General features: G+C 45.9%; 1 protein-coding gene across 2 annotated transcripts in view; it reads left to right on the plus strand.

The window, feature by feature from the left end:
* Positions 1-16532, plus strand: part of grb2b (growth factor receptor-bound protein 2b) — a 34977-nt gene that overhangs the window by 12728 nt on the left and 5717 nt on the right. For both annotated transcript variants that reach the window (XM_048246582.1, XM_048246583.1), the window contains exon 3: positions 12249-12346. In XM_048246582.1, the coding sequence (XP_048102539.1) occupies positions 12249-12346 (98 nt within the window). The remainder of the gene's footprint in view (positions 1-12248; positions 12347-16532) is intronic.

The following is a 16532-nucleotide window of genomic DNA, read 5'->3' on the forward strand; positions in this document are numbered from 1 at the left end:
TCTAGTCTGGTACTTTCTGCTGTGAGTGTGTGTGTGTGTCATTTTGTTATTTGATAGTCATGATTCATTCACATGGTGGCTAATCTTACATTAGCAGCAGTCAGAGGTGTGTGGTGTTTTTCTCATATTGTAACAATTTAGCTTAATTTGGAAGTAATCATATTCCTCTTTACAGTCGTACTGGCTGATGTGAAGAACACTAGTGAAAGCTACGGTCGATGGAAGCTCTAGTTTAGGAAGTTCTACTTTAGAAGCTCAGATAGAAATGTGCAGAGGCCTTTGTAAATAGGTCAGAATGATCTACTTTCTAAATGTGCTCTCTGCTTGTCTCATCCACACTGTGTTGTCCCTATCTGGGGACACAGAGATGTATTAAAAAAACAACGCAAGTTCTGTTGTTTTTAACACCTTCGTTTTAAGAGTGCACAGTGCTATAAGTAGAGAAGTAGAGTGAAGCATGTTTTTGGAGAGATAAGAATCAGATTAAACTTTTCATGGCAGAAAAAAAAACAAGAGCATATCCCTCCCCCTGCTCCAGTGACTGTATTTAGCCTCTGTCCGGTTCCTCTTAGTGATTCTTGGTGCTGCTGCACCAGTGGCTTCAGCCTAAAGTAAGTAAGTGTAGCGCTGCTGCCGCCACACCGGTCACTGATCAGCGCCATCAGCTGCCAGCCAGACGGCCTTCCAGACCGCAGTGCAAACAGCAGCTTCCTGTTCCTGGATCCATCCAAGGGAAAAGAACAGTCGTGCTGTAAATATTAGCCTGTATCACAGTAATGGAGTGAAATGGACTCCTAGTACAATGGGGTGATGGTCTAATAAGTACAGCTCTGTGTGTGTGTGTGTGTGTGTGTGTGTGTCAGTGTGTCAGTTGTCAGCTGCACATAGTAGCTTCTAACTGTGACAGCCAGAGCAGCCTGACCGGGCTTCTGACTGGATCACTCCGACACATGCACATTCACACTCACTGACTGGGGTTGATGACAAAGGAGCATGACCGTGTTCAGTCACTGGTCTTTTGTATGGAAGAGAGCATCTTTGCTTCTCTGCTGTCTCTCTGCTCAGTCAAGCAGGCAGTGCAATCTGCCCCAAGGCCCCCTTGTTGGCGTGTGTGATGGACACAAGCAGGTCACCGCTGTCTCTTCTCTTCTGTGGAAGGCGTTGTGAGTGTGAGTGCACTGTGTGTGTGTGTGTGTGTGTGTGTGTGATAAGAGACAGGCTGTGCTGGCCAGTGCTGAGCCCGGCCGCATACACACACACACACACACACACACACACACACACACACACACACACACACACACACAGGCTTAGTGCTCTCTCCTTAGGGTGATTTCTGCCTTCTCATCTTGCTTTTCTTGTGCCTAGTGACAGAATAGGGCTTCTTCACTCTTTCCAGTATCACATCCTCCATTTTTGTCTTTCTTTTCCTCCCCCCCCCCTCTTTTAGTAGGCCTGACTCTCTAATCTTGTGTGTGACGTGTTCCCTCGCCGCTGTAATTGAGTGACTGGTTGGACTGATGAGATCATTCACCTCCCTCCAGCTAAGCTGCGGGTGAGCTGCCGGGATCTCATCATCCTCATCCTCCTCTTCATCGTGGCGTTATCACAGAGCTGGCAGGAGTGTCTGCTGCTGCTGCTGCTGCTGCTGCTGCTGCTGGAAGGCACCGTGTGTGCACTGCTCTGCTCTGCTCTGCACAGTGTGCACGCCTGACCGCCCGGCACACTCGCTCGCTGTCACGTGGAGAGCTCGAGAGTTGGGGGAAAAGGACACAGAGAGGGTGTGTGTCGTGTGGTGGTGGGGGGGGGGGGGGGGGGGGGTGCAAGACGAGAATGCAGCTCAGTTGGATCTGACTGATGCGCTGAACTGGTGCGTGTTCCACCAGGTAAGCTTAGTAAAGCACATCTTGACAGGGGAGGCCCAAGACTCTCTGACTGCAGACACCGCTTCTGAGTACCCACCTACATGGCATCTCTACATGGCATCTCTGGCATCTCTCTCACACACACAGCCTCCTACTCAAGGCACTACAGTCCTAGGTGTGTGTGTGTGTGTGTGTAGGTGTGCGTGTTTCTGTGTCTGTGGTTTAACTGGGAGTTCATGCGAACTCGGATGATTAAACTATGTCGTGAACAGACTCAACGGCTCACACGTTCCACAGAAGTCTGGATTCGAGGTAGTCCTGCCTCCCCTTACTCATGGTTACAACACACAGCCACAGCATCGCACACTCCATTGCAACAATGTTGCTACTTCGAAACTCAGCAGCCAAACCATGTCATCACTTTGTCCTTGACACGGCTAAGAAGCAGTGGAGTAGTCTAGTTAGCTGTAGTGGGTATACTGTGATGTAGTCTAGTTAGCTGTCGTGGGTAAACTGTGTGTGATCAACCCCAAATGTTAATACATATCCTTGCCTATTTAAGTGGGTATACTGAGATGATGCTTTTTAAGTGGGTATACTGCGTAGTCTTGCTTATCATGTAGACTACACCACTGCTAAGAAGGCTGTCTGAACAGTAGAATGACAAACGAGGATTCTTGGTGTAGGTTGAGGGAAGCGTTTTCCATACGTCTGCAAGTCCCTCCTCAGTTCAGACACAAACCCCTCTATTGTCCCTGCAGACACCCTCTTCATATGCCGCCATCATAGAGAGAGAAGTGCAGGACAAGTCATGATATACAGCACACCATTTCAAAGCCTGACAGGAATCCAAGCAGTAGAGCAAAGACCGCACCATTTCTGTTGTCCTCTGACCAATTAAAGGACAATTCCGGCACAAAATGAACCTAAGAGTTAATTGAAGCAAATGCTGTTTTACATCTAACCAGTGGTGCAAATAACTGACATGTCCAAATGGGCCTTGATGAAATCGTTCGGAGACTGTTCATACACATTTTAGCCCAAAGTTGAAGCTTTTGTCGTTATTGTTAAGGTTGCAAATATAAGGCTGATTCATGTTCCCTTGCATTGTGTAACCTGGGTCCATGGCTAGTCTGGCTTTCATCAGACCAAGCTCAATCTTTTTTAAAAATCAAAAAAAATAAATAAGCGAGGCGGAATCAGGCTGGGTTCACTAGCCTAGTCCATGAAGCACCGATATTGTTTAATTTTCGATTGAGATATACGCTCTGGCTATTCTAAATGCAAAAATGCATCAGGGAGTTATGACAAAGCGGTAACTAACAAACTAGATCCTAATAGAAAGCTGTTAGCTTCCCTAAGCTACAGGTAGGATTATAAGGTAGGCCTATTTACAACATAAATTGTCAATAGGCTATGCTGAAAAGCGACACAAATAAAATCTCCTTTGAAACCAATGGCTTCATGCTTACAGTATCAAAAGCGGACTTAAACTGCCATATCGTGGCGAAAATTTAATAATAACATTCAAGCAGCTCCATGAGTCAAGAAAAGCCTTGAATGAAGTAGCCACTTCTAGATGGGACCCACTACACAGTAGCTTAAGGTGTGTTGCTAAAGCAGCCATAATGAAATGAAGGTGTCATTGTTTGGATACGATACTTCACACATACTTTTAATTTCACAAGACTACAACTACCAAGCTGTAATCGAAACACATCGATTCCCCTCTCACACCATGCACGCACTTAAAACAAAAATAAACAGGCGTCTCAGTCTCAGCATGTATAGGCAAAACTGTATCAGACCGGTGTAACGTTGGTAAATCTTCCATTGCACAGAATGATTTTTTAGCACGTGCAATAAATGACAGTCGAAAGATACAAACAGTGCTGCTATCAATTTGCTTGGTATAACCGCATTTATAGTTTTCTACAAATGCAATCAATCAAGTGCCTCCATCACTCAACCTTCGCCTAACGGGTAACATTACCTAGGTCCTTATTGATATTACAAGATTAACGTACCTGCAGTAAAAACCAAGCATGTCCGATAAACATCCTCAGATTTATTTCGGCTTCAAGAAGAAATGGAATTACACTTCATGTGAACATCGTCTATCCTTATTAGATGTCCGCTGCGGTAAATTACAGTCCTTGTAGGAAGCGTCAATTGTTTTTCCAACCCACTTTTAACTTCCAACAAAATTACGTCTCACTGCAGGCGATCGCTATCTAGTGGATAAGCGACTACTTATCGCCAATACTGAAAATGCAGCCATGATGATGATGATGAATATTTATTCTGGTGGTGGTCCCCGGGACCTAAATGAAATTTTTTTCGTAAAAGTCTAGTGGGGCTACATACCCACCAAATTTCATGTACCCGGTGGTTCGGTGTCCCGGTATCAATGACCAAAAATTCAGGAGTAGATGACCGGAAAATTCTTGAATTATGTGCATGTGCAAATGTACAAATTTATGTTTATGTGTGTGTGGGTGTGTGTGTGTGTTGTGTGTATGTGGAGTGCTTGTGTGTTTTTGCTCGCGTATGTGTGTTTGTGCATGTGCATGCATAAATACCTATGTCTACTGTGTGAGTATGTGTCATAATTATGATTACTGTAAATGTATGTGTGTGCGTGTGTATCTGTTTATGCACATGTGTGCACATGGAATGGGTTAACATGACCCTGGAGGCAAACATAATACTGAAAAAAATGGTCATCCTAGGCCCTACAGTTCCCAAGATATTCACAGAGAACTGTGTCTGCCCCTACCCTCCTTTGGGGGTCCAGTCCAGCGGGGGCTACAGATCAAAACGAAAGAATGACGGTTCCATGCTATCCATGTGGGGGTACATGCCCCACCAAGTTTTGTGTACCCGGTCTTTCAGTGTCCCGGAATCCTTGTTGGTGTACGTCACTAAATGTACACATAAATTATTTTATTGTAAGGCCCCCCATGAGCGAAAGTACACAAAACTTGGCATGCATTCGGAGGGTGTCATAATGATCCTACACTTTTAATTTAAGTGCAGTTTTGACCTTGTCAGCCAGAGATATTGTGATGAAAACACCTAATTTTTTTTTTAATTTTTTAACTAGGTGGCACTATACATGAAATAAGTGGCAATGGGATGGGTTGACATGCCCCCTTAAGACCAACATACATAAAAAAGGTGGACCTCCCTAGGCCCTCTGGGTTATCGAGATATTCACAGAAAACTGTCTCCGGCCACCTACAGGCCAGTTGGTGTATAGTAACATAAATTAATTTATTGTGTGGCCCCCATGAACGAATTCCACAAAACTTGGCGTGCATACAGAGGGTGTCATAATGATCCTACAATTCCAATTTAAATTGCAGTTTTGACCATGTTAGGTCACAGATACCTTCAATTACAACACCTCATTTTTTTTTTTTGTGTTTAACTAGGTGGCGCTATACATGAAATGAGTGGTTATGGAATGGGTTGACATGGCCCCTTGAGATCAACATAAAAAAAATGGTCCTCCTAAACCCTACAGTTTTCGAGATATTCACAGAAAACTGTGTTTACCCTACCTCCTTTTCGGGGTCCAGTCCAGCGGGGGGCTACAGATCAAAACGAAAAAAGGATGGTTCCATGCTATCCATGTGGGGTTACATGCCCACCAAGTTTAGGTGTACCCCCGGTCTTTCAGTGTCCCGGGAATCATTGACTAAAATTTGGGCATGCGAAAAGAAAAAAAAAAATCTGACTAAACCTATATGACCGCCGCTTATGCCGGGCGGTCATAATAACACATGTGTACCAAGTTCGTCCGTTCTCTGGGATATGTTTCCATGCTAATCAAACGTGACTAGGTTTACCACAAACCGCTAATCGTTTAACGCTGGTCTTCGGGCACACGCAAAGTAAAAAGAAATCGCTATTTCTATACCACTAACAAGGCTCAAAATAGCACCACACTTCCACGGTAACATAATGAGGGGCCCTACATATAAACCGAAGCATTTAGAACTTTGTAAGTGTACAGACAGTTTATTAAATGATAGTTTAGAAACGGTACCGTTCACGTATACAAGCGTCATTTACACATGTGTTATTAACCCCTAGGTTCATTTTGCGCCGGATTTGTCCTTTAACCAATCAGCTTAGTTCTTTTGACTCCTACACCACGTCTAGGTAGTGTTATTTCTGTCTCGTGTATCCAGATAGTCAAGCTTTCACACCAGAGACTCAAAGCATGTTTTTTTTTTTTTTAGAGCATTGTGGTCTAAATCTTATTCTGATGAAGCGTTTACAAAGAAAGCAGAAATTGAACTTGTCAGTATCATCTAGTCATGCTTATCTTGCAGCATTGTGTGTTTAAGTCATGTGATGCCGTTAATGGTGTTTTCTTTTTTTTTTTTTTCCTGGCGCCCCATTTATCTCTATCTCTGCCCCCCCCAGTTAAGTCAGTTCTGTGTCCAAAAGTGGTTCTGGTGCTCACTCTCACCCCTCTCCCCTGGGCTCAGTTCTGGCGTGGGGGTCAGAGGGGAGGCCCCTTCCCCCCGTGTACTGGGCCTCAGCTGCTCGTTTTTCGGGTTGGCAGAGACGGAGGTGAGGGTGAGAGAGGGAGAGGATGCAGAGCGGGCAGATGGGGCCATTTCAGGAGAAGGGGGGGCCATTCCTACCCCTCCTCCCCTCCTGTTAGAGTGTGTGTGTGTGTGTGTGTGTGTGTGTGAGAGAGAGACTCTTAAAGCATGTGTTAATTACCGCTGAGCTGGAGTACTTCATTAGTGTCAGTGGAGGCAGGCCGACTGTGCTGGGGATCATGCCAGAGCTTATCTCCAGAGTGCCCTGCTACACACACACCACACACACACACACACACCACACAAAATCCCAATCTCACACACAAAATCACAACCACACATGCACAAAATGGCAAACTTAGAGACACACTCCCTGGCTATCCACCCCTCCTGAGATGTCCTACTGTACCCAACCCCCCACCCTCACCCAGCACACTGCCCAGCACGTGTCTTTTACAGAACCCTCACACTTGTGTTTGTACACCTCTTTCTGTGTGTCACAATCCTTTTTTTGTGCTCTCCTCTTCCTTTGTGTCGGGCCTATTTGGGACCTATCCATCTTTTGTTTGCTTCTATCTCTTGGTCCATGCCAATGCCCAGCTGTCAACTCCATGCACAGTGGACCTAGAGCATTAGTACCAGTCCCACTATGCTCACCACACACACACACACACAGGCCTTCTGTATGTTTAAACAGAGGCCTATTTGGGACCATGCATGTGCATTTTCTTTGTTTCAACATAAAAGCTTCGGCCTCCATCCACATGTCTGTTCTGATTCTGACCTCTGGTAACCCCTGAATTTGCTCCAGAGGGTGGGGAGGGGGCAGTGAGAGCAGGCCGGCCTGAGGCTTAGACTGTGGCCTACCTAATGCATTGATGATGCGCAAATGTCTTTCTGAATCTCTCTCTCTCTCTTTCTCTCTCTCTCTCTCTTTCTCTGTCTCTTTCTCTTTCTCGTTCTCTCTCTGTGTGCCAGTTTTGTGTGTATCTTTACAGAGGCATAACGGCATGCAGGAGGTCTCCTATCAGGAATAACAGGCTCGGACATTTAAGGGGGTAGAGATAATAACTGGCAGAAAAGGAGAGGAAAAAAGCTTTTGTATGCGACCCTAGCAGATTAATTCATGCTCTCCCGTAATCCGGCTGCAGCTGTGAGGTCGGCTCCTGCTGAATCCCTCGCAGGATTGAGCCGCCCTGCCGACACGTGGGCCCGCCCTTTACCCCACCCCCACTACTACAGCACGCAGCATGGCTCTCTGCATGCAGCCCATGTGCCTCCCTCTTCATCAGTCTTTCTCCTCCTCTCTCCCTGTGTGTGACCATCTCACCCATAGCCTACACCATCAGCCTCCTTTATTGCATATGGATAATGAGCCATCTTGCTTTTCCTACCCTCTTCTTTCTTGTGCTTTCGCTTCTTGTCTGTATTGGTTACTTTCGCCCACTGTGTATGAGTGGTACCTCCTGCCTGCCACCCTCAGCAGCCTTAAAGCTGCCAATCAAAATCGCTAAAAAAATCATTGTCTTAACTGTCGCTCCTCAGTTTGTGCCGGAGACCCGACATTTGCAGCACCGCCGCGGGATGCCTGCCGGGACCCAAAGCACTTGTGCGGAAGTGTGATTTACACCACTGAGCTGTCCGTGCATGATCTGCATTCTGCACTTCTCCGCTCAGTGCTTCCTTGTGCAGTGCGGCAGCTGGGAGGGAGATTATCGTTCAGACGTCAACTTGTCGAGCGCAAACTCGTTGGCCTCCGCTTGATTAAAAGACGAGGAATGAAAAATAAATAAAAAAAGATGACCAACTGACAAGACAATCCAGCAAGAACCCACAGAAGCCAACCAGTACAATGGAAGCGCGAGAGAGAACAATGCTGTGCTTGTGTGTGTGTGTGTGCTCACAGAAAGGAGAGAGGGAGAAAAAAAGATTTCTTTCCAATTGTAGGCCGTAAGCAGTCAGCTGTTGCCCTCTGTGTTTTCTGTTCAACCAGAGAATGACTGGGGGAGACCGAGGGATGAGAGGAATGAGAATAGTTGTCATGGAGAGCTCAAAGTGGTCTGTTTTTTTTTTTGAAGAGTTGTTGGATGTGCGTTCTCTCCACCGTTACCAGAAAGTACTGTGGTACTTTCTGGAAATGCACCCCTGCTCAGTGCATGCAAAAAGCATACATCCTGTTATTGTTTGGGCCCCACTCTAATGCATTCCTCCCTATGTTTTGCACTTGGGAGATTTCTCAGAAAGGTGTGTGTGTTGTCAGTAAACCGCTCTGCTGGAGCATCAGTGAGGGCCGTTATCTCCCTCTGCAGCTAACGTCTGCGCTGCTTGGCCGCTAACCACCTAACGTGATAAAGGATCGAAGCCAGAAAGTTGGCTCCTGCAACAGAACTGCCTTTCTTCTTGTGTGACCCCCTTCCCCCCTACTGAAAGCAGTCTTCGCTCTGAGCTGCGGTTGGAGGTGAATAGGCATCAGTCTCTCGATGGAGGGATGCTTATCCATCCAGGGACCCATGAATATGGGTTGCTATAGGCTTGGCTTTGAGGCTATTGCTGGTTTGATTTGGTTAAGTAAGTGTCAGCTACACTTAGGTAAGTTATAGTTTGCTTAAAAAAAAATAATTTTGTAATTTTTTGGGCCCACATTGCACTTCTGTTTAAGCAGAAAAGGGCAGTCACAGAAAAAGCGTGATTTTCCATGTTGATGAGTTAGTTACTGCTGTTTTCCTATCCGTCTACGTTTCTGAAGACACAGCATACTTTTTTTCAGCAGTAGGTAGGCCATGACCCTCTCTTAAAGTTGCAATCCTCAAATTAAATGCACAAATGCACACAGGACTGTAGGCGATCCAAAAGAGCATGGGATAGAAAGCATGGCATTTTATCTACGTCTTCCATGGCAGCTTATTTCTGCTTGGATGGAAATGTGGAATGGGGGAGAGAGATTGAACATGCCCAGCCGAATCATTGAATATGGAGGTCTGTGCAGATGCAGAAATGGTACAGTCTGTCTTGGCCACAGTATTGTTGCCTGCACGACGGTGGAAGATCAAGCCGATTAGGGAGCCTGGCGTGGTCGAGTGCTGCGCCCTCATACATTTTGTCCCCTAGTAGTGGGCAGGCTGAAACCGTACGATACAGACAGTCTATGTCTCTCCCAAGTGCCTGCCCCAGATATGTACAGGCTTTTCAGGTTGTACTCCACACCGTTATCTCGGCCTGAAATCTCACCTGTGGAATGCCCACTGCAGACGCATTTGCAAATATACACATTCACATGGATACATCTAGCGGATCATTTAAGCGATGTAAAGCGCAGCACATTTTCATCAGGATGTGTGCTTCCATTAGTGGGGCTGGCTCGTTGCTCTACCATCTGCTAGGCCTATGTCAGCTGAGGCAAAGAACTCCATCACAGCTCTTGTCAACTCAATCCAGCTTCGAACTTCGTGTACTAATGGTGAAACGTCATTAGTATCTGAGCTTTAGTTAGGAGCGGCGCCCCCCCCCCCCCCCCCCCATCATTTTTCTGATGTCATCCTACGGTTGCTGAGTGACATTCGAATGAGCTGATGGTCATATTCAAATTTGCAGTGGTCTCTTAATTTTGAATATGAGCGTCAACTCATTCGAATACAGCACATAAAAAACAAAGCGCTTGCTGCTGACCCCAGGCCTCCACTGTCGTCTTTCCCTCAGCAGGGCGGTTGAGGTACAAACTGACCGCAAGGTGCATACTGAGGAGCCACTTCAGCGAGAGAAGCTTTTGCTCAGCAACAGCTTGTTGTCAAAATGTCCTCCCCAAGAATATTATTAGCCACCTTTCAGTCCATAGTTTTGTCATGGTGACTGCCATGTGAGGGAAGAGTTAGTAGAGCAGCAACGTCTTTTGCAGCAGTGGTTGGCAGGCTGTTCTGCGCAGGTGATGTGGGCAGACCATATGTGGTGATACTCTGCTGTTGTGTTCCTTAGCGTAGGTAGGAGGGTTGTGTGTGGTTGAATGAAATGGTTTCAGAGCATGCACTCATTTCCTGTAATAATTTGTTTGAAGAGAACTTGGTTTGATAGACAGTTTGGCAGAACTCAAAATAGCCTATCACCTCTTTTATTAGTCATGGGTCATGAAGGACAGTACTGTGATCTTTGGCGAGGTATTGTGTCCTATCACATGTCAGGTAAAGAACGTAAGTTAGTCATTAATGTCAGTCAAATCAATTTGTGCAATCAACTGGAAAGGGCATGTCGCGGCGCCTCTCCTCTGGACTGTCTGCCTGCAGCATTTTGAATTATGTCGTTGATGCTCCAGTACAAATGAGCAGCCAAACTCCTCCCTGCTCTATCGTACCAGGGCTCCTCCATCCACGTCACTGGTCTGATGGTCTGTAAATGAAGTGAATAGGGTCTAATGTAGCCTCATGTTGTGCACATTATTCAGACCTTTAAGGTTTGTTAGTGCTCAGTATGCTGTAAGGTATCCTGGTTGCCACAGTGCTCACCCTCTGCTGTGCTCTGCTGCTGTTGCTGTGTGTTTGCTCAGCTCTGCAGCACAGCAGGCACCGTGCACCTCCTCTGAGATTCCACACCTACTGGGTAGGAGCCAGCAACCGCCCGCCCGCCTGCCTGCCTGACAAAGTGTCTGTGCGGCCCACCTCATGCCAGATTGCAAAAGTTTTGGTGGCGCAGAACAGAAGTTCTTTTTCTCTCACACAGGCTCAGCATTTTCTTTAGGGAGAGCGTAATGATCACCAGGCTGCCATTCTGCTCGGTGATTCCCTGCTGATGGCTCCCACACAGTGCTCCTCTCTGGGCAGGGTAGGCTGTGAGCCCAAGCTCAACTGTTTTTCTCTGGTTCTGCTCTGCTGTGCCGGCACAATGCTCCGCACATAGATCTGTGTGCCTGGATCTGATGTTTGTCAGTCATTCCATACATACCCTGAAACCAGCTCCAGGCTGCCTGTTAGTTGTGCCTCACACTTGCTAAGGTGTGTGTGTGTGTGTGGTGTAGACCCTTTGGGTTGTGCACAGGAAGGATGTTGCACTCTGTCATTTCCTCCTCCACACTCCCCACCTCGTCTTTCAGTTGGGTCTCTCTATAATTTGTTCATATTTTAAAGGTGGATTTGATTATGTAGCCTAACTTTTTTTTTTTAGATCTTTGGTCCCCCACATACACACCTACACACACACACACACACACACACACACACACAAACACACACTCTACCCCTGCGTATTGGGGAGTGGAGGAGGTGACCTTGGTGACCCTGAAGGTTTGTGAAATTAGGACCTGTATTTTTATTTATTTATTTGTTTGTTTATTTTTTTGTATAAAAGGGTGTCTCTTTCCCATGGTGTTCTCAAAGTATGATAATTCTTAGTTTTGACATGCACGCACACACACACACACACATGTTGCTACTGAAGTGACATTTATGAGGGTTATGTGGGATAATACACTTATATACATACACACACACACATACACACACACACACACACACACACACACACTCCTGCTGTCATCACCTCTGTGCTCGCTCAGCTGGCCCTGTTTATATTCATCCCCCAGATTATTTTTCGCTGGGATTATTTTTAGCCCCCTCTTCCGCTCACACGTGTGTCATAGTGCTGCATGCTGCGTTTAGGGATGCACATCTTAAGAATCACCCGTGTTGTCATGGTTTACATGTTGGATGTCTGAGGTGATAGTTAATGTTTGATGATGATGTTTGATGTTTGCCCTGACTTGATAGTTGTTTTGTCTGCTGACCCTTCACAGCTGTGCAATTGACAACCATTTTCCATCACGTCCCGTCTTTTTCAGGTATTAAACGAAGAATGTGACCAGAATTGGTACAAGGCAGAGCTGAACGGCAAAGATGGCTTTATCCCCAAGAACTACATTGAGATGAAGGCACATCCGTGAGTACAGCAGCACTCTACAACTCTCTAGAATCTGAGTCCAACGAGGTACACACACACACACACACACACACACACACACACACACCACACACCAGCCCCATGTCTGTGTCCCTCTTTAGGAAGGGCTCCCATGGCCCCAACACACATACAGCTCTCAAGTCTCAGGCTACCATGTTGGCCATGTCTGGCCATGTTGCTGTGCTCCTCCTCTCCATCATTTAAGAACGTAATTGATTTTTCATTAGTTTTTCACCAGGGTGGGTGGTGTATTTTATTTATAGCAAAAGCTTTTGGACTGACGTAATTGTAGTTGCCTATCTACGACAAGGCAGTTTTAAACAGGTTCTGTTTGTTCTTGTGATTGAACTCTACTGACCTTTGATCCAAAATTACATTTGCCAGACAGAGAGAGAGAGAGAGTGAGTGTGGGAGGGAGTGAGACAGATATAGTGACTAAGAGATGGAGAAAAGATCATTTGAAGCAGTAGGCGGTGGCCGCAGTCGAGAGCCCTTGGTAGGTAATGGTGCAAGTTATTAATTGGGTACCACGCTTTAATCACGCTGTAGTTGCCTGCTTAAGGCACATCAAGCCTATGAACTTATGAAGCTCCTCTCCTGGTCCCTTTGCCACACACACACACACACACACACACACACACACACACACACACACACACACACCTCTGGCTAGAACTAGTCCAGGACTTCAGATGTACTCATACTAGTACACTTGATGACCGCAGGCCTTTTAACGACGCGTCTGTTTGAACGTTAGGTACAGAAGCGAAAGATCTGCCCAGGCTCTGTTATCTGTGGCTTTCTGATTTTGCATATTATTTAATAGTGGTTACAGGTGGACTGGTTTTGCAAACGCAGTGTTTATTCAAAATACGAGAAGAATGGGATGGATTGTACTTGGAACCATCCAGGAAGGTTACCGGTGTCGTCATGTACCCAAAGGGCAGACAGATGGGCCAACACGGGAGACAGACAGGCTCGTGAATTCACGGGGGAGCAGCTGACGCATCGGCCTGTTCCCATTCAAATGAAACAGGCACGTTTAGTGCCGTCGGAAAAAGGCCGGCCTGGGTGTAGGTTGCTTGACCTCTCGTGTGGAACAGCAGTTCACCCAGGATGTCTGAGCATCACAATGCGGTTAAGGTCACGCGTCAGGCGCACTGCCAGCGGAAACTTCGGAGGCCTGCCTCTCGCGGCGCACAACCGATTAATTTTAGTCATTTAGTCATTCTCGCTCTCTCTCCCCCTCTCTAGTATAAAAGTGCTGGGGGCCTTTTTACAGACTTAATTGAATATTGACTGTGTTTCATCACTGCCAGCAGACGGGTTTTGCCAGGCAGATGGGCTGGCCAGGCTCAGGATTGGGGTGTTGGTTGGGCCAGCGCCTCCCAGCATGTGTCTGAGACACGGGGACAGTCTGCTCCTCTCCACATGCGGCTCTAGTGGTAGTAATGGCCAGTGTTGTATAAAGTACTAGAAAGCAATACTTGAGTAAAAGTACAAGTATCGTACTAGAAAAAGACTTTGGTTGAAGTGAAAGTTGCCTTTTAGAATATTACTTAAGTAAAAGTCTTAAAGTATCTGATATATACTGTACTTAAATCATTTTGAAGTAAAAAAAAAAGCGGTTTTATTTTGAACTTTTCTTTAGGACTTTTCAGGGTTCCCCATATCTTCTTAATCTCACTCTCTGAAATGGACTTTTTAGGCACAAAAATGAAAAAAAAAATAACTTATTTCTTTCACAAAAAAAAATGACCTGCTTGTAGGGAGAACATTTTGGTCATGTGGCATGAGAATTTCTAGGGCTTACTCCCCAGGTCACCATCACTCACACACACACACACACACAGGCCACCTATGTCCAGCAGCTACTAATATGCCAGTCATTAGTTGAAACTGAAAAGGTGTCTGTTCATCTTCAAAAGAAGCTGGTTTTCAAAGTTGCCAGAATTCAGTGCCCGGGAGTTTCAGGCCCAAGACCGACCATAGGGGTGGAAATTGGATAAATTAAGCAACATTTCAGCTCTTACTATCCTGTAGTTTTTATTAGTACCATGGTTCAACAAATGTGTAAAGGTTATATAATAATTCACTTCAACTGAGAAGTTAACAAAAAATATTCCACTATTCCACAAGTTACCAAAACAGAAAGAAAGAAAGAAAGCCTTTGAAATGTAGCCTATCCCATGCTTCCACAAAGAGGCATATTGAACTAATGTTTAGGCTACATGTTTTTTGCATGGGTAGGCTATATTGTTGTTTGGTGATTTAGCCTACTCTTTTACTACACCCTCTTCTGAGCAAACAAGGCATATAGGTTTATCATGTAGGGTAATTGCTCTTTCTTACATTAAATAACTTTAATTTATCCTCTCTACTTGTCCCTGTAGTCATGGCCTCCTCATCACTAATTTCGGGCTCATAATTTTCAGTGGTCGACTGGTTGATCTGTAGGGCCGGCTTGGCTATCCGTATCTGAGAAAACTTTTTGGAAAAGACGGGCTATATGGACCCAACCAACTCTTTGGGAGGGGAGAACTCCCTCACGTAGGCTACAACCCATGCAGAGGCATTGCATTGGTGTCATGCACAGAATGCGGAACGTGTCCTACTTTAAGAAAAGATAGACTAACGTGACAAATGTCAATATTTGTTTCCTCGACCGGCCCAAAAGTGAAGCGGCCCACCGGGAATTCTCCCGATTACCCACCCAGGGCCTGATTCAGTCTTACTCTTCTTGGACTGAAGACAACTCCTGTGATGCTATGGATAAATAGCCTTTCACAGGCCGCTAGGGCAGGTAGCTGATGTACAGAAACATTTCTTGCAAATACGGCCACGGGTGTATGGCGTTATATTCACCACTACCCTGTTCACCGAGTTCACCACTATCGCCGGGTGGTCGCCTATGATAACGGGGAGGTCCTCCAGTAGGTGCTCGTGCTTCCATGGCGGTTTCAGTTGTCGTCCTCCTCCTTTAGCAACAAACAAGAGCTGAAATAGATGGCAAGAGGCGTATGGAGTGTGCTTAATGCAATCTAGGAGCAGTGATTCGCCAAACCTCCCTTATTGCAGTCGCACACATTTTTTCTAATTTTATGTTTTAGTAACGAGTAACGAAGATGCTTAGTGGAAATATAATGGAGTAAAAGTATACATTTTATCTAGGAAATGTAGTGGAGTAAAAGTGCAAGTTGACATAAATTTAAATAGCGAAGTAAAGTACAGATACGTGAAATTTCTACTTAAGTACAGTAACGAAGTATTTGTACTCCGCTACATTACAACACTGGTAATGGCGGCGCTGGTGGTTGATGTAGTACTGCTCCAAACCAGTGACTGATCTTTTTGACTCATACTTTAGGTAGGTCCAGGCCCCCAGTTACCACTGAAGCCGTTTTATGCATTGATAACAATGCTAGCTCTGGGTTCAGTGCTCCTTCTTCTTTGTGTGTGTGTGTGTCCGTGCGTGTGTGTACATTACACTTGTGGTTTATGAACATGTGGTTTATGAATGATGGTTATCAATTAGCCCTGATTGGTTATTTGGTGCTCTAGTAATGGCAATCTGATTCAGATGGCACTGTTCAACAGGTGCTTTTTATGTGTTAGTGTGTGTACAAAGGTGTGTGTGTGTCCATGTTACAGTGTTAAGGAGTGGATGTGGTATGTGACCCCAGACCCCATAGGTAGAGTTAGTACAATTAGGTGGAGTTTGCCCTGAAGGGCTGCTATACTACTTCCTTGTTGGAATCGTCCCTCTCTCTCTCTCACTCTCTCTTTTACTCAGCGTAGAGTTCTGTGATGCTTGAGGCTTGTCAGAAGTGCACAAACACACACATCCACCTTTACTTTCTGTGCACGTGTTCATGTCGGTGTTCTGATGCAGCCTATATGACCCATGTGTGGTCTGTTAACAAGGCACCCCATCCACCACCACCCCCCTTTAGCCATGCCAGCTCTGGCACAACATTATATGTGTGCGTGTGTGTGTGTGTGTGTGTGTGTCTGTCTCTGGAAGTACCCAGTGTAAGTGTGAACCACGGTCAGTATTGCCATGTCACAGGACCTAATGACCGCCATGTGACACTGGTTGGGGTGTGGTGGCGGTGGAGGCGTCTCGCACCCCAGTGACACCAGGCGGCTCCAGGCACGCTGAACC

This window comes from Alosa alosa, chromosome 6 (genome assembly GCF_017589495.1).
Source record: "Alosa alosa isolate M-15738 ecotype Scorff River chromosome 6, AALO_Geno_1.1, whole genome shotgun sequence".
NCBI classification, from domain to species: Eukaryota; Metazoa; Chordata; class Actinopteri; order Clupeiformes; family Clupeidae; genus Alosa; species Alosa alosa.